This window comes from Pseudorasbora parva, chromosome 12 (assembly GCF_024679245.1).
Source record: "Pseudorasbora parva isolate DD20220531a chromosome 12, ASM2467924v1, whole genome shotgun sequence".
Lineage (NCBI taxonomy): Eukaryota > Metazoa > Chordata > Actinopteri > Cypriniformes > Gobionidae > Pseudorasbora > Pseudorasbora parva.
In genome coordinates this window covers 36,795,886-36,815,230 of record NC_090183.1, presented here as the reverse complement: position 1 = coordinate 36,815,230, position 19,345 = coordinate 36,795,886, and the positions used below count along the sequence as shown (strand labels likewise).

At 38.0% G+C, this 19,345-nt stretch overlaps 1 protein-coding gene across 2 annotated transcripts in view; it reads right to left on the bottom strand.

Annotated features, from left to right (window-relative positions):
* Nucleotides 1-19,345, bottom strand: part of srgap3 (SLIT-ROBO Rho GTPase activating protein 3) — a 122,253-nt gene that overhangs the window by 37,417 nt on the left and 65,491 nt on the right. For both annotated transcript variants that reach the window (XM_067460155.1, XM_067460156.1), the window contains exons 5-8: nucleotides 10,727-10,912; nucleotides 5,720-5,848; nucleotides 2,358-2,579; nucleotides 1,419-1,520 (exon numbers count right to left, since the gene is read on the bottom strand). In XM_067460155.1, coding sequence (XP_067316256.1) covers nucleotides 1,419-1,520; nucleotides 2,358-2,579; nucleotides 5,720-5,848; nucleotides 10,727-10,912 — 639 coding nt within the window. The remainder of the gene's footprint in view (nucleotides 1-1,418; nucleotides 1,521-2,357; nucleotides 2,580-5,719; nucleotides 5,849-10,726; nucleotides 10,913-19,345) is intronic.

The following is a 19,345-nucleotide window of genomic DNA, read 5'->3' as shown; positions in this document are numbered from 1 at the left end:
AGACTCGTGTGAGAGAGGCAGTTGGGCTTTCTGCAGAGTTATGACTCACACTAAAGAAGCTGATGAATCTTTCCAATGAGCAGGTGTAAATAAAACTGAACAGTCTCCAAAGCATTTGGTTACACCAGCGGGAGTTACAGTCAACAGGAACTCGAGTTCACAAACCTATTTTAATTCTATAATGTGACGTCAGGTGCTTGAAGTGGAGGGATTGAAAATTGTAAGAGGACTTGATGGCATCGGCCCAAAAGGAAATTCGTTTCCTTCAAAGATTAAGAGACTTTTTTTTAAACTTTGTAAAGTTGCACTCACGTTTACTGTTGTTCCTTGAGTTTTCACAAGGAAACTCAATTTATTTCAATAGAAATATACGTGATCAGAATTTTTTAGTATGGGCAATAGATTCCCCACAAAGTTTTTGTGCAAATTTGCCACAATGACAAACAGAAAGCTGTTTGGTTTGAAAGCAACTTTCGTGCGGACCGCTTTCCGTATTCAACTTACGAAGAAAGTGTAGCGCCTTGCAAAGTTCAAAAATGTTCCTGCTACTTTATAACAATTTTATAACAAATACCCATCGATTCGCTTCAGAAGGCCTTTATTAACCCCCTGGAGCCGTGTGGATAACTTTTGGATGGATGCACTTTTATGGTCTTCAAATTTTGGACTGCCATTTACTGCAATTATAAATTTGCCAGGACATATAATATTAATATAACTCCAATTGTACTCGTCTGAAAGAAGAATGTCATATACACCTAGGATTGCTTGAGGGTGAGTAAATCATGGGCTAATTTTCATTTTCGATGCTTCAAGAGATTCTAATCATCCAACTGATGTCAGATATGGACTACTTTGATGATGTTTTTATTCCCTTTCTGGACATGGACAGTATAGTGTGCATAGAGTGCATATGCTCTGGGACTAAAATATAAAATATCTAAAACTGTGTTCTGAAGATGAACGGAGGTCTTACGGGTGAGGAACAACATTAGGGTGAGTCATTAATGACATCAATTTCATTTTGGGGTGAACTAACCCTTTAAATCCAAAATCTCAATGAACTTTGAGAACAAAGTGGAACATACAGTTGTGCTCTATCAAACTCTGAATACCTCTAAAAATCCACAAATGAAATTGACTAGATCTTCTACTGAAGCATTCAGTGTAGCTGCTTGGCGCTATATTGGTGAGCTACTGTACCGTAACTGTGTTCCCCAACAGACTGATAAAGACTGCACTCCTTGACATTTTGGAAATAGGACAAAACCAGATTAGAGCTATGCAATATGCATCGCAGTATGTGAACGGTCTGTGGGTGTGGCATCTGAGGCTGAGACTTAATTATTATTGAGAGGCTAATAGCATGATAACGTCCATGATAAAATGTTGAATGCAGTAACTGTGATGATTCTTACCTCCTCATTTTCAATCTTGAGTGTGGCCAAACGGGACTGCAGTTGGTGGTAACGCATCAGAAGTTCAGTCTGCACAGGCTGCTGTGCACTCACCTGGCACACCTGAAATGCAAAGTTTATCTCTGTCATACATTTATGTCTTCACATATCTTAGATCTTCAATAAAAATTAGTATTTTACTATTCTTAACCCAAAAAATGAATATTCTGTCATCATTTACTATCATGTTGTTCCAAACCCATAAAAATAAATAAAATTTTGCCTATTTTTATACAATTTATAGCTTGCACTATAATATAATATAGCTACAGTAATATATAGATTGCACTATAGTGCACAAGTGATATGGACCACTGTAATGATCATTTTAAAGTGTATTTTTATTTCATTATATGGAAATCAAGTTCACACTTAAGTACAATTAGAGGAAGTAAAGTTTAATGTATATTTGCCGTGCTGATATATACATATCTATTATATATTATGTTATATAGCAGCCATTTGCTAAAATCATTTAAGTTTTTTTCTCATTAATGTACACACAGCACCCCATATTGACAGAAAAACAGAATTGTTGACATTTTTGCAGACTTATTAAAAAATAAAACTGAAATATCACATGGTCCTAAGTATTGGGGTGCTGCGTGTACATTAATTAGACAAAAAATTAACTTGAAAGACTTGAAAGAAAATTAATGATTTTAGAAAATGGCTGCAATATAACGAAGAGTTAACATTTTAAGGGGGTCTGAATCATTTCCATACCCATTGTATATATATCATCTTATCGTTGATTGCTCTCCAACATCATTAAGAATTCAACTTCTACGTTCCACAGAAGAAGGTCGTACAGTTTGGAGTAAATAATGAGAGGATTTTCATTTTTGGGTAAACTGTTACATTAATAAGATATTATTGGGTAAGATGAAAGCTTGATACCTCATCTCCCATGTGCGGTAGAAACTCAAAGCGCATGGGTGGGCAAAAGACCTGATTGTACATGTCCATGATCTTGTGCTTGTCGCTGCGAGGGTCCAGGTTGTCTACAGCATTCTCAATGATGTCCAGACCCTCATGGCGAGAGGTCTCCAAGTTATACTCAGCAGACAGATACGTCCTTAATGTGCGCGCCAAGCTAGCATGATATCCTAGGTCACAGCACTGTGGAAAGAAAAAAAAAAGAAAGATGAGAGATAAAACTCGTCACAGCGATCCTGTATGACATTTAGAGGAACACCAATCCGATCTTTCATCCTATGAAGACAGTATAAATTAAATTTTATTTGCCAAAAGGTTTCCATGGTGATGCCTATTTTTAGCAGTCTTGAGTTTTCACATTTCACTCTGTCAAGATAAACTGTAAGACAGGTAGCATATCCTGTGTCTCTGTGCATTAAAATGCATGAACTAAATGAGTGAATTTTATCCTGTGGAGAATCAAGATCGTCAGGATCTATAATTGGAAGAACAAGCGCAGTGGGATATCTTGGCTAATTAGTTTAAACATGCAACAAATGTGCAACTAACCTCTTTTTAGCAACGTGGAGCAAGTAAAAATTGCTTGAGGGAAACTATAAACCTCTGTGAGTCATTGCGATGAGGAAGTTACCGCTCTATTGGACTGTAAATCCATATATTATGCTTTAAAGGATTTGAGTGCAAACACTACATAGTCATAGCCTGTGGCACACTCTATTTAGCATTACAAAGCTACAAGAGAGGAGGTGTACATTTGTTATCACAAAGTTTAGATCTGTACTTACACATTCTTGGTTAAATAACAGCAATGGTGCTAATTCTCAGTATTTGCAAATGATCATAACCATAAACAGAAGTAAATCCAGACATATTTATTATGTATCAGTACTGCTGAAATCGCTATTTGCTCTGAGGCAAACATATTTCGTTCTAAAGCAGAAAACCAATCCCATTTTCTACTATGCATTGGGGATAGCAAGTTTCGACATGATGAATAAACGCGTTTCCATTCGGTTCATTATCAGTCTCTCTATTGACAACTATTAAGCTTGACAGACCTGCCCAAATTCTTACCCTGCAGCACTCTTAAAATTAAAGGTTGGTCTTATCTAAAACCATTTTAACTGTATAGGGTTCTAGATTTGAAAGGGGGAAAAAGATATATTAATAAAAAAAACTAACTATCAATCATTTGGGATGTCTGCCTTTACATGCACATGAACACATCATACAGTCCTCATGAAGAAATCAAAATCGACCTTATTTACTTTGTTAGCAAAAATTACTGGTATTAGGGTGAACAATTAATCTGTGTAAGTTAATACACAGAAAAAAAAAATTGTTTGTCATGGTAATCTTTAATCAAAATCTGAAAAGTAACTTCCTTCCTGAAATGTTGTTCCTTGGGTTTGAATATCCTTAACCACTTTCGTCCAACCGTTAGTCTGCTACGAGCGAGAGATGGAGAGGACGAGCAATGAAGTAAAACCGTGCCCTCTATTCAATATTCAGTTTCACTTGGAAATGTAACAGCACTGAAATAAAATCAGTTGCAACTTCCGGTTTCTTTGGGACATTAATGACATCCCATTTTTAATCCGTAGGGTAAAATACGGAGTTGGCTCACCCTTTGCAGCTATAACCGCTTCATCTCTTCTGGGAAGGCTTTCCACAAGGTTTAGGAGTGTGTTTATGGGAATTTTTGACCATTCTTCTAAAAGCTAATTTTGGGGGTTAGGCACTGATGTTGGACGAGAAGGCCTGGCACGCAGTCTCCACTCTAATTCATCCCAAAGGGGTTCACCAAACTCACTCATCCATGTCCATCCACACTGCTTTGTGGACTTGTGCGCAGTCATGTTGGAACAGGAAGGGGCCATCCCAAAACTGTTCCCACAATGTTAGGAACATGAAATTGTCCAAAATGTCTTGGTATGCTGAAGCATTAAGAGTTCCTTTTACTAAGACAAAGGGGCCCAATCCCTGAAAAAACAACCCTACACCTGAATTTAATGATTTCGAGGGGCGTCCCAATACTTTTGGCAATATAGTGGATATTATTTTGTGTTTAACAGAGAATCCAAATCATGACCAGGTAAATTAGGATAAATAATTACACTTTGGGTGAACTATACTTTTAACAGAGGATATGTAAAGCCCTTCTGGTTTTTTTGAAGCACCACCACTATGGGTTGTGGTCATTAAAAATGTTGGGATCAGCTAGCAAACTTTACATTTCTGGTATAAGGTGAACTGGCATCCTAATTCACCACGACAGGCCACAAGTACCACATGAATTTCTATATATCCAATGGTAGGTGTGGAAGTTCGAGAGTTTTGTTTCAGTGGTTTCTACCAATTAGTGGTTTTAAAGGTAAACCTATGTCAACATAACAGAGCCCTTTACAGAGTTCTTAAAACTTCAACCTGTCAAAAGTACAGAAAAAGCTAATAGGTTTAAAACATTCCCAAACAAAAAATAACAAAGATAAAAGCTTACAGTATGTTACTGCAATAGTTTGCATAGATGAATATATCTTGGCTTAAAAGTTATCTATAATAGCTTACGTTTCCTCTCTGCCTTTGTTGCTGTTATCAGATGTACAAGTGTGTGTGTGCTGTGTGTAGGTTTTTATTTTCTTAAATTGCTCCAGGAAATCAGGGCGTACTGATGGACAGCAATGTGACACTCTTTGCATCTCTCAGCAAAAATAACAGAGGTTTGGTTTATCTACAGTATCCGTACTAATGCTAAGATAACATAGACAGTAGAGCCGAGCCATGAGGGGAAATATTTCAGCATACTTGACATCAACAATCAAGTCTCAGCATATTTTTGATAGGATGATACCAGTGCCACTGACAGCCTGTTGTTATCTATGCAACAGTATTTTGTGAATTAAAAACCGAAAATAGGTTTACATGCAATTAAGCTAGTAATTCCATTTTCTTGATACAGATCTGACAAAAAAATAATAATTCTGGTTTGACAGAATAACAGACTTAATCGTCCTCTGCTGAATGAAGCTGCAAAACAGATTAGAAGGTTACAGTAATGGTGATTAATATTACAATAAAAACACAAACACCAGAGGGAGTAAAGAAATAAAATCAGTAGACAAATCCAATTCAATAAAATGACATTCTAGCAAAATGCAAAGCAAACATTTAGAGTAAAGAAATGAGGCAAACCATATTAACAAGCAGACACTTCACCCACAATGCAAAGAGAAATAGATGGAGTAGAGCCCTCATCAGTTCAACTGTTTAAATCCCAGCTGATACACACACAAGCAAACGCATGCCTCATTGTGCATACTCACATCAATCATATCCGAAACATCATGGATGTAATATTTAGCCACGACGGCGTTGGTGGCTGCCAGGTTCAATAAATAGTCGTTGCGGGCTTTCGTGCATTTCAGTTTGTTCTCGGAGTACTTGGCTTGCCTCTGGAAGGAAACAAATTGGAGAATAAATCAGTTAACAGTGTTACGTAATCAGATAACTTTTTTCAAGTAATTATTAAATGAATGTATTACTTTTCAATTTACAACAAAATGTCAGTTACTTTTCCAAGTAACTTTGTTTTCCCATTTATTGACCGATACCTCTCCGGTCCCCATGTCGAGGAGCAATGGCTTTGTGCGCGCTGTGTAAACATGATAGAATCTCAAAGTGCTACAATGAATATACACCTAGGATGGCTTGAGAGTGAGTCAATCAGGAATAGTTTTCATTTCAAAGTGAACTATTCCTTTAATAGTACTCAAAGACACAATATAACATTTTGTTGTGTATATTATAACCTTTGGGGAAAAAAAAGTGTAGTAAAAAGCTGTGAAATGAGCACCCTGCGACTTTTAAAGGGGGGGTGAAACACTCAGTTTCAGTCAATCTCATGTCAATCTTGAGTACCTATAGAGTAATACGGCATCCTTCATATCTCCGAAAAGTCTTTAGTTTTATTATATTTATAAAAGAAATATGGGCTGCACCGAGTCTTTCCGGAAAAAAACGAGCGGCAGGAGGCGTATCGTGTGGGCGGAGCTAAAGAATGACGAATGCGCAAAGCGGTGACGTCCTCAAGCGTGGAGAAACTCATGGCTATCGAGCTCAGCTAATAGATATATGATCCAGAATCATTCGGAGGCTGAAATAAATTGAACAGGAGAAACAGCAACAGCAGAACATCCGTCTCTGTGGTATGTACTGTATTTAGTGGCCTGTCAACATTTGTGTGTGTTTACTCGCAGTTTATGAGGACATGATTCGGTTTATGGACTATTGTATGCGACTAAACCTAAGCAGTAGCAAGCAAAGCGGTTTTGCACGTCAGACTAGTGTAACGTTATACATAGAACAACAATGGAGTAACCGTTAGCGCATTTGAATGACGAAGCACGCGATCGTGTCGTTTACTGATGTTTACTCATGCGTCCGTAGCCAAAAGCAGAGACATTTGAAGCAGTTTTACTCACCGGCTGCTTCCAAAGCAGGACCGAACCTTTATCGCTGGGACCGCTCCGTCAAAAACACACTTCTTTGGTATGATTTGGTAAAGTCCTGACAGCAGTGAACGGTGGAGATGCACTTTTGCGACGCGACTGAAGCGATGTTGTGAAGCTTCCTGTCATTTCTGCGTTCAAATCGGTTCAAATGCAGCGCTGCCTTCCCGGAATGCTGTGCTGAAGCGCTGAAGTCACCCATAGGAATAAAGTGGAGTGCGGCGCCTGGATCGACTGGATCTGCACCTGAGAGAGTGTTTATGGGCATGCATTTCCTCTCTCGCTCTAGTCATACGCGCACGCACCCTACCGGGAGAAGAGTCCGAACGGCCCATACAAGGACCTTCCGCTCTATTAACGTCAAGCCGAGCCATACTCGAAAAAAACTCTCAGAAACTTGTGAGAAATCGGAAGGAGTATTTTTGACACAGAAATACTCCATCAAACGTCCAACATTAGTTTTTGAAACTTTGTCTATGTTTAGGATGGGAATCCAAGTCTTTAACAGTGTAAAAAGCTCAGTATGCATGAAACAGCATTTCACCCCCCCTTTAAGTTAAAGTAGGTAAAGTAGGTAAAAAAGCATTCTGAGAGAATGAATAATCCCATACTGTCTATATCACAGTGAATTGGGGTTATTATCATCAACTAAAACTAAAATTAAAACTCAATAAAAATATAAAGACATTTAACAATCAAACTAAAAATTTACCAAAAAATATAATAGTATATGAATGACGCTTCCATTCATCGATTTGAAACAGGATATGCAGACTGAGTCTCATCTGCTTATGAGCTCCAGCTGGGTCCTGCTGAATTTTTCATCAAAAATCTTGAGCGCACAAAGCAGACAGCTGCTCTAGTACCATTAATAACAGCTGACTGCTACATAATTGTATTGACAAAACAAAATCGTTAAATGAAGAACAAACACCAGTGATTAGTATATGCTAGTACAAATGCCTAAATACTGATCAAATGAGTTGAGGTTGACAGTTATCAAACCATCACTGTTATGCGAGTTTATTATGAAAGCAAATATGACAGGAGCAATATAAGTGCTACTTTACAACAGAACGAAGATCATATAGTTTAAACAAGGCCTTTTAATCATTGTGCCATGATTAGCTAGGTGTGTATTATAGTAATCTCTCATTTAAATACTACCTATAATAGTGGTGGTGTTCCCAGTATATATGTATTATGTAGTGTATTTTATTTCACATCAAAAATCTAAAATTAGGGCCCAATTCTGATCATTATCAATTGTCAATTATTACAATCTACCAGATTTTTTATTTATTTTTTGCACAGTACAAAATGTTTATCCAAGGCTTGCAGGTGTGCTAAGATCACCACGGAGTCTGCTAGCCTGCAAAATCAGGTCAGGCTGCAGAGAGAAACAGAGCATCCATGGCTACCATGGTTATAAATAGTGTGAGGCTGAGTGGCTTTCATGCCAACATCTCTACGCATTGCAGCCTGAAAGTGGAGGAAGGGAGGGAGAGAGAGAGAGAGAGAACAGTAGAAGGAGAAAGAAAGCAGCACAAAGAGCAAAAGTGAGAGAGAGAGAGAGAGAGAGAGAGAGAGAGAGAGAGAGAGAGAGAGAGAGAGAGAGAGCTGACTAGCTAGTCGAAAAAAACTGAAATCATTCACACGAAAAAACGACTCAAGTGAAAAGCACAATATTCCTGTATGTTGATTTATAATTTTATTTTTATATAGTATCACATCATTGTGAGTAAGCGTCCTGTGAATGCATATCACTAGCTATAAATTAGCATGAATTCGATGATTTACAGCTGAAGTCACTGACCTGAAATGTTGAATCTGGTTTGTATGAGTAGCCAGCCATTCAGTCTCCAGGCTGTCTACAGTCTTACTGACCTCATTGTCCATTCTTAGATAAAGCTCAGCCCACATTCATTTTTATAAGCCTATCCATCAGGTTCATTCAAAGCTTAGTGTCTACCTTGCTTTTAAGAGCTGATGAGAAGGTAACTAGGAAGAAGGTGGGATTGCTTCTAAATGTATTTTAGAATATTCCAGGATAGGGCTGCACGATTTAAGGGGGAAAAAATCGAATTACAATTTTTCAGATTTTTATTTTTTAAAAATCATTGTTTGTATGGATGCACAATTCATTACAACAAAAACATTACAAACAGTAATGTGTCCAAACTTTTGGCCTGTCCTATGTGTGTGTGTGTGTGTGTGTGTGTGTGTGTGTGTGTGTGTGTGTGTGTGTGTGTGTGTGTGTGTGTGTGTGTGTGTGTGTGTGTGTGTGTGTGTGTGTGTGTGTGTACCAATCAGGCATAATATTATGAACATCTTCCTAATATTGTGTTGGTCCCACTTTTGCTGCTAAAAAAAGCCCTGACCCATCGAGGCATGGACTCCACTGGTATCTGGCACCAAGATGTTAGCAGCAGAGCCTTTAATTCCTGTAAGCCGAGAGGTGGGTCCACAATTGATCAGACTTTTTGTTCAGCACATCCTATTGATGCCATGAAAGGTTTCCATGAAAGGGTGTACATGGTCTGCAACAATGCTTAGGTAGGTGGTTTGAGTCAAAGTAACATCCACATGGATGGCAGGACCCAAGGTTTCCCAGCAGAACAATGCTCAAAACATCACACTGCCTCTGTATGTTTGCCTTCTTTGTGCCATGTGTTCCCCAAGAAAGTGACGCACATGCACCTGGCCATCCACTTGATATAAAAGAAAATGTGTTTCTTCAGATCGGACCACACTGGCCAGCCTTTGCTCCCCACGTGCATCAATGAGCCTTGGCTGTCCATGACCCTGTTGCCAGTTCACCACTGTTCCTTCCTTGAACCACTTTTGATAGATATTGGCCACTGCAGACTGGGAAAACCCCACAAGAGCTGCAGTTTTGGAGATGCTCTGACTCAGTTGTCTAGCCATCACAATTTGGCCCGTCAAACTCGCTCAAATTCTTACTCTTGTCCATTTTTCCTGCTTCTACAGCATCAACTTTGAGGACAAAATGTTATCCCACCCACTAACAAGTGCCGTGATAAAGAGATAATCACCTGTCATAATATTATGCCTGATCGGTCTATATCAGTATAATAATAATTATATTTGCATATTAGCATTTGGCAGATGTTTTTATCTAAAGCAACTTACAATGCATTAAAGGTACCTAAATTTTGATTAGTTCTTGCTTTCCCTGGGAATCAAACCAATAACGTTGGCATTGCTAATGCAATGTTCTCCTTTTTGAGATACAGGAAAGCTATAAATAATAATAATAATAATAATAATAATAATAATAATAATAATAATAATAATAATAATAAGGCATGCTATAAGCTACTCAGATTCAGAGCACTTGCAGATATGCATTTGTGTGGAACAACACTTCAACATTGTTCGAAGGTTTGCTGTCAGAAGGTTTCTGGTTTGTGCACTTGAACTCTTAACCAAGCAAAGGGGCACTTAACCTAAGGTTACTCCAGGGGGACTGTCTATCTATTAATTGTACTGAAAGTAGCTTTGGATAAAAAGACAAAGTTTAGAACATCGGCCAAGATGATGCGATATAAACATGGGCTTTTACTTCCCATCACGTTCAATGAGCAACAAACCCTTTTTATCCTCCATTGTGCACAGAATATATACACCACTTGAAATAAGATAAATATTTCTCTTAAAGGGTCACAAAACTGCTTGAGAGTGTCGGGAGAGGAAATGAACGTGATTGCAATGGCCCTGTGGTTTAATAAAAACCGGTTGGCATTATGAGTCACTCTGCAGAGCATTATGAGCTCGGCCGTCTCACAAGAGTAATCTCACCTTCTCCTTCATCTTCTCAATCTTCCTGACCGAGCTGCGGCGCTGGGGTCGGTCCTCGTGGCGCAGGAGGTTGACGTTAAGGTCTCCAGATTTGCTAAATTGCTTCTCCTCTTGTTTCTCTGCCTCCTTCAGCTTGCTCTCTGCACTGATGCTCTCCGTGTGGTACATGTGATAAGTCTTCATCACCTGTAGGATCATACAAAATACTATAAAGACTAGTCTAACTGCATCACACATATACTACTGATAAAATCTTGCTGTGAAAACAAGTGATTTTTGACAAGTGGTCCAAAATCCTTAATTAAAACAGGCTTACAACCGAGTCATTATTCATTGATAATAGTCCACTATACGGCCAAATTTCAATCACATTTCCAAATAATTAGAACAATGGGTTTTGGCAGCATTAACATCAAATCTGTTAGAATGCTGGAAGCACAAATGTGATTTGAGACCTATGGTACAGGGGAATATTTTCAGATGAATGAATGAATGAATGAATGAATGAATGAATGAATGAATGAATGAATGAATGAATGAATGAATGAATGAATGAATGAATGAATGAATGAATGAATGAATGAATGAATGAATGAATGAATGAATATAATTTTATTTTTTTAGAAATAAATGTATACTGTTTATTCAGAAGGATCAGGATACATTCAATTGATCAAACGTGACAGTAGAGAGATGTATTAAGCTAGAAAATAATTCAATTTCAAACAAATGTTGTTCTTATGAACTTTCAATTAATCAAAGAATCCTGAAAAAACGTGAAAAATATTAACAACTGAAAAAGAAATGCTTCTTCACCACAAACATCAGCATATTAGAAGGATTTCTGAAGGATCATGACACTAAAGACTGAAAATCACAAATAAATTACAATTTAAAATATTTTAAAATTGAAATTATGGAAATATTTTAGTATGGGGAACACATATTCACTATTAACTACGACTTTTGCCTAAATAAACTCCTAATTTACTGCTTATTAATAGTTAGTAATGCAGTTTTGTAGCATTTAGGTTTAGGTGTAGGATTAAGAGATGTAGAATAAGGTCATGAAGAATAAGGCATTAATAAGTACTAATAAACAGCCAATATCCTAGTAATATGCATGATAATAACTGAACTTATAAATAAACTAAACCATAAAAAAAGTGTTGCCGAAAACATTTATTTTGAACTGTAATAAGATTTCACAATATTACTGTATGTTTTATTAGTTTTTCCTTTTTCCTTACTTTGATCATACAGAAAAGTGCAGTGTGAAAAGACTGCAAAATACTGTGCTCCATAAAACATGGAAAGTCATACAGGTTTGAACAAAATGAAGGCGAGTAAATGACAGAACTCTCATTTTGAAGTGAACTAACCCATTAATATCATCAATGCCCATTAAACTGGGACAGGAGAAAGTAACTAACATTATAGCATATACTTTTTTATAATGATGCAAAACAACTCAATCCTTACACTGCCTTGAAATGATCTCCAGACTAGTTTCATTCCAGGGAAGCTGTGCCATTCTCAGTTGAGGAGGATCAGATGTATTCCCGTTAGCTCTACAGAGCAAGCCATCTCATGAATATGCATATGAGTATGGACTTGGCAGAAATACCATACCACCCATAATCCTGCCTCTTTCCACCACAAGTCCAAGCCTTCCACTCAAACCAGGGATGACAGAGGCTGAAGGAGGGGGCGATCTAAAGACAATGAGATTCTGAAGGAAGTGCGTATGAAACACAAAGCTGATTCAAACAAAACCGCACATTTTTACTCCGAAAACAGCTCCCTGTATGAGATCTATTTATTTTTTGAGCTCTGTTTATTTATTATTGATTTATTATTTTTTGGACATTTGTTTGGAATTATTGCACTTTCTAAATCTATTCCTTCATTCTCGGTAGCAGTGCCACTCCTGCCTTACCCCACTCTAGAACGCTGCATCGTTCTACAAATCAAAGCACCCTGATGTACACATCCAAAAATGCCATCAAAGCAAAAACTAATAAAACTATCTGGACATGAATACAAAAGATGAAAACTCTTACTGCTGGTGATGACTAATGATTTTAAAGGGGACCTATTATGCAAAATTCCCGTTTACATGGTGTACACAACCACCAACCAAATTAATGGTGTTAAAAAAAAAAAATTGTAATGCCCATAAATCATTAGCAGTGTCTCAGAATAAAGCCGCGGTCACACTAGAAGCACATATTTTTATAAACATGAATACAACATATAACAAATAGTACTACATTCAAAATGTACAAAATATACAAACTACAAGAGGAGTAAAAATATTCTTTTTTAAATTCAGCCAAGAGGTCACACCCATGATATATTGATCTTCTTCTGGTCACACCAAGTAAAGTTAAGTAAATTCGCAGCTCAGAGTTCGCCAAGAATGAACTTTGGAACGCAGCGAAATGCAACACTTTTTGCATGAGCTTGTGTTTCTGTTCTGACACATTCGCATGTGTTTGAATAGAAGTCAATGGAACGAAAAGTGTCGTGTGACTACCCCTTAAGCAGTTTCCAATTTCTATGCAATGTGACGTCACATTGATCAGGCCCCGCCCACGGCTGCTGACAGACTCTGCCCTATTAGCATAAAAGAAAGCATAAATGTATTCTTATTAAAGCTACTAAAGTTATTCAGTCAAGAGCAGTGGTTTTTAGTTCATATTGACTGCATATACAGCAGTAGGTACTGTATAATACACTGCTTATACTTTAATACACAGATCTAAAAATGTGATTTCTTTACTTGCCTACTTAGAGCTATAACCAACTGTGTTTATGTGAACACACAATAAGACTTGAAAGAGAGCTTAGTTTAATACTCATGTTGCATGCTGTCTGACATGCAGCTTTCTGTGCGCTTGCTTCGGATGTGTGCGCACATAAAACCATACATCAGAAGTTTATAGGCTGATATGGCTTTAAAACATGCAGATAAAAAACTTTCATGAAGATGAAGAACTGCAGTGTCACATTATGAGCGTGACCGTAACGATGATAATCAAAACCAAACAGCTGTACTGGCTCCGCCCTCTTTGCATTTAAAGATACATTCACAAAAATAGCACGTTTTTGCTTTCAATCAAAAATGGGCATTTACAACATGGTATAATAAATGATTTGTGGAGAATATTGAATTGTGAGTGTGAGGAGAGGGGGCGGCATGACAGTGTTTAGCCTAGAGCAGCAGTTGTGTATGACAGGAGGTGTTCGCAACAATGGAAACTGTTTTACCTCATGTCTGACTGGTATGACTGAGTCTGCTATTCAACCCCATTATCCTCCCTGCTTAAACAATAGAACAGAGCATGGGGGGGGGGGGGGGGTCTCTGCACCATTGCTTTATTCCTCTCCTTATAGCCGGCAGATGCATGTCAGACGGTGTTTTCAATAAAACGCTTATTAAATCAGCCAGACTGCAGGCGTCCACTGACTGCTCATCTGCCCTGACCCTGACATTAATGTACATACACTCAGCCATTTCACTCTAACTTTACACACACAGACCATCAGCTCATTCCAGAGGAGGTCATCAAGTGCGTCCGCATGATGGCACTGTGCATGCTTTTAGTGCCGTTTCCTTAGTGATTTAAAGATTTGATGTGTCTGTGCTACTAGCGGTACAATATGAAATTGAACGGCAAAATATTGATTATTTATGACCAGGTTTTCCCCCATCTTCCATTATTTGGACAAACAGGTAGTATTGTCAATTTACAGATTGGTTACGTCAGAAATTGTAAAACAAACAATGCTTTAAAAGCACCCCAGAGCCAGTGTTTAAATTCTTTGTGGACGGCTTTCTTAAAGGAATTAAAATGTACACAATATTAAGATCATTTACACCATGTCTACATTGGATGTGACCGTTTACATGTTGTATCGTGCCGCAACAGCTAGAAGCTGTCTACACTGGACATGACTTTACATTCCTATTACTTATCTCTGTATGCATTAAACTGGGATACAAGAAAATATTTAGCATGAAAAATGTACAAGCATTTCCTTTTAGTAATATGACACACGGTTCAAAAGCTTAAAAGCTAAAACTGTAATATTAAGAGGATGTATTACAATTTAAAATAAATGTTTTCTATTATATTATATTTTAAAAATGTAATATGTTCCTGCGATGGTATTTTCAGCATCATTACTCCGGTCTTGAGTGTCACATGTTCCTTCCGAAATCATTCTACGTACTGATTTGGTGTTAATCTTGTTATCCAAAATGTTTTTGTGGAAACAATGATTTTAATGTATAAAAAGTTCAAAGAACAGCGTTTATTTGAAATTGACATTATAAATGTATTTACTGTCAAAAGAATCGGAACGGTAGTTTCTGCAAGATGAATAATTTTATGAAGGGGAACAACCAAAAAATTGTGACTATTTCAGTCACAAATACTTCAAAATTTAGTAATACATGAAGTCATGTTAAATGTTCTAAATTCAATACACCTACACCATTAGCCTTGTTCTTCGAACTAATATAACATGTTCCAGTCATTAACCGTTACACAGTTTCCATGGCCCTCTGTCCCTAGTATTCCCTGATGTAAAAAGCTGTTTCCTCAAGCTCATTAGGAAGAGGATGCAAAGGATGTTTCTCAGAGAAGCGCTAGCTGTGTCTGGCCCCAGGACAGATCACCAGCCCTTTTAACAGGGTCTGGTAAACATACACAGATGTGAGCGATGTCTTCGAGCAAACAGATTTTTAGACGGTGTACTCTGCCGTTTCACATGCGGTTGTGTAAATGATGCCGCCATGGCAAGGTTGATGTAGGGCAAAATCTGGTGTGGTGTTTGACTGTTACAATGCACTAAAACCTTGCTGACTTCAGCATTAATGCACCATTATGTCCAGATAATATAGCTAAGAACATTATTTAAATAATTTTCCAGGACACAACACAGGTTAAAATCCCTTTTTACAAACTCAATAAGACCAAAACGCTCACAGAGGCATTCTTAAAACTGCAGGCAGGCTGAAATCATGAATGAAAATACTGAGCTGGTGTGTAAATTTGACAGGATCTGTGTACTCCAGTGCAGGAGAAAATCTAGGTTAGCACTCAGATCCTCCCAAGGCTGTCACTTATCAGCCCATAACCCTCAAAGAGAACACAGCAAAGGAACATGTTTACAAGCAGGCTTGATGGACATGGCTGGCAAACCTCCAGCATCAAAATTGTATTTACAGGCATGTTGAGGTGAGATGACCTAAGCTGTAAAGAGCGACGCTAGGGCAAAGCTGACATTAGATGCAGCTCTGGGACATCTTTAAACAGGTGTAATTCTGATGTACACACAATTCTGTTGTTATGATTAATAAAATCTGAAATGTTTCATACAAATTACTTTTTAAGGGTTACTTCAGTGATTATAGCATATGGCTTTGTATCAGTAGAAACCCTGGAGTATATTTAAATGATTGTGCTTCCTCCCCTCATATCCCCCTGAGACAAGAGATTTATGAATTGACGATATTTGCGCCATCAGACGAATTTTGGCCAAAGGTAAAGACTACAGCCAGCAGAGGGAGCTATTTCCGAATGTTTTCAACCCACGCATGGGGGATGGAGATCTCACTCACAGCTCAGCTCACAGCTGCAGGCATTCATCTAAACGGAGCTATTGTGAGCAATGTAAGAGTTTTAACTTCTCAAATTAATTTCTATGAAAGTTAAGCTTCCAAAGGCATGAACTGAAAACACGCCAGACTGAACACACGTTGTGTATGCGAGCTGTTTATCTCAGCTCTCATCATGAAAGCTCACCAACTCATTCATGATGGTCAATGTAATCTGACTCCTGCAGCGTTAGTGCTGTGAGACTCACGTGGCGACTCCATCATTATATTGAACAGACACCTTCAGTTTTTAAATGTAGTGTCTTCAACTCAGTCACAGTAATCCAGTAGTGGTGGCTTTGGGAATGGCCTAACAGGGCAGCGAAGCATTCTGGGAATTGTAGTCTTTCATCCCCATGAGACAAAAATACATTTTCTCTCTTTTCTCAGTCTAGAAGGTACCAAAATCAAAAATAATTTTACATTTCTACAACATTAATGACCCAGTTTACATACAGATTTGTTTTCCCAGTGCTGAAGTACCCCTTTAATACTATTGAAAACTATAGGGTACAGTCCTGATGAAAATTTGTAGAAGTGCTTGCAAAATAACCATAGTTTAACAGTGGTATTTTGTAGTACGATCATAGCATGTAACCGCATGGATAACTCCTCCTCATGATTACAACAAACTAATTATGTTTTTTTATTTTATTTTGAATCATGAAATAAATAAATAAAAATAAATTGTTTTATAAAATGTCATATATTTCTCTTAAAACAGTTAAAGGGTACATAACACACACAGTTTCTGCCAATCTCATGTTAATCTTGAGATGCATCCATATCTCTATAGGGTCTTTTTAGTTGTATCATATTTAAAAGACAGACACTCTGTACCGATTCTTTCCGAAAACAGCCGAGCTTATGGATGCGTCTCGAACACACACACACACAAACACACACACACACACACACACACACACACACACACACACACACACACACACACACACACACACACACACACACACACACACACACACACACACACACACACACACACACACACACACACACACACACACACACACACCCTGGATAGCTTTCAATTCACTATACGTTTGTGTTGTATTATATGCACTTACATGCACTGATTGCCAACAAAACACAGACATTTGATGCAGTTTCAATCACCACCTGGGGTTTCGGCTCACTACCGGGAACAAACAAACACACTTGCAAAACTATATTGCTGCTCTGGAAAAACACTGCATCCACTGTTTCCTTAACGCTGGGTTATTTGGGAAGCTGTTATCTTTCTCTCACAACCAGAAGCACACTTCTTTATGACATTAAGGCTGTGTTCACACTTGACGTGTTTTTTGACAAGAAAAAGTTGACAAGAGCGCTCTTTAAGCTGTCAGCGTTTGGTTTCAATAGCAGCCAAGGGCGTCTTTTGTTGCTATAACAACAGCAGCAACAAGAGTGCTGTGTGCTGTAGAGATGCATAATGTTGAGAAAGAGAAAGTTGGCTCTTGTGTTGGCTTTTGACGTTAAAGGGGGGGAGAATGTTGGTTCAAAAAGCCATTTGTGGGTGCACAACATTATACGGGAAAGAAAAGAGTATGGTGCTTACAATAATTGAGTCCAGGAGCTCTGGTTGGATGATGCACGGTTTGCGCCACATTTTAGACTTAATGGTTAGTTCACCCAAAAATGAAAATTCTGTCATTAATTACTTACGTTAAAGTCGTTCGACACCCGTAAGACCTCCGTTCATCTTCGGAACACAAATGAAGATACTTTTGTTGAAATCCGATGGCTCAGAAAGGCCTTCATTGACACCAATGTCATTTCCTCTCAAGACCCATAAAAGCACTAAAGACGACGTTACAAAGTCCATCTCACTACAGTGGCTCTACAATCATTTTATGAAGCGACGAAAATATTTTTTTGTGTGCAAAAAAATAAAAAAATATTTATAGTGATGGGCCGATTTAAAAACAAAGTTTCAAACGGTTATGAATCAGCGTATCGATTCATGAATCGTATCGCCAATGTCACGTGATTACAGCAGTTTGGCAATCGGCACATCACTATATAAATCGTTATTAGTTTTTTTCGCACAAAAACTATTCTCATCGCTTCATACAATGATTCTTACGGGTGTCCAACGATATGAGGGTAAGTAATTAATGACAGAATTTCCATTTTGGGGTAAACTAAACCTTTAACAAAAGTCAGTTTGAAGACCTGATACTACTGTTGATCTACCAGCACAGTTTACATTTTTCATGTTGTTATGGAAACGGGTCAGGACTCGCTACTCGCTTGTCATTGGTCAGCTGTTAAAAAAGGCAGTTTCATCAGAAATGTGTAACTTTTTTCAACTTAAAAAGATGCGTTGAGCTACAGAAAAAGATGTCGGCGTTGGTGTTTAAAAAAGCGCTCACAACTTGAAAACATGGTTTACTCTATAGGATTATAATGTAAAACAGACACTGGCAGCTTCAAAAAAAACATCAAGTGTGAAGACGCCCTAACACATTTCTTTAGTGACATTTAATGATTTTGTGGTAAAAAAAAATGAAATAAATAAATGACAGCGCTGCCGATGGCTTCTGTAACCCAAACTAAACTCGTTGCTCTTGCTCTCGCTCTGGTTGATGTTTGTTCACGCTCATCCGGGAGAAGTGCCCTTACAAGCAATTCTGCCCTTTAGGACTTCAGGGCCATAGTCTAAAAAAACCTTTAGAAACTTATGCGAATCCTGAAGGGGTATATTTGTCACATAAATACTCTGTCATACGTCCAACTCGCTTTTAGAAATGTTGGCCATGTTTTTAGCAGGAGAATCCAACTCTATAACAGTGTAAATGTTACCACATAAAGTACATTCTCACCATTCTTAGGTTGAAAAACTGACATTTATCCTCACATCTAGCACCACTGCCTTAAGGTTTTGTGGCCACTTAGGTTTGTTCTAGAGCTGTGCAAGGATATTCTCT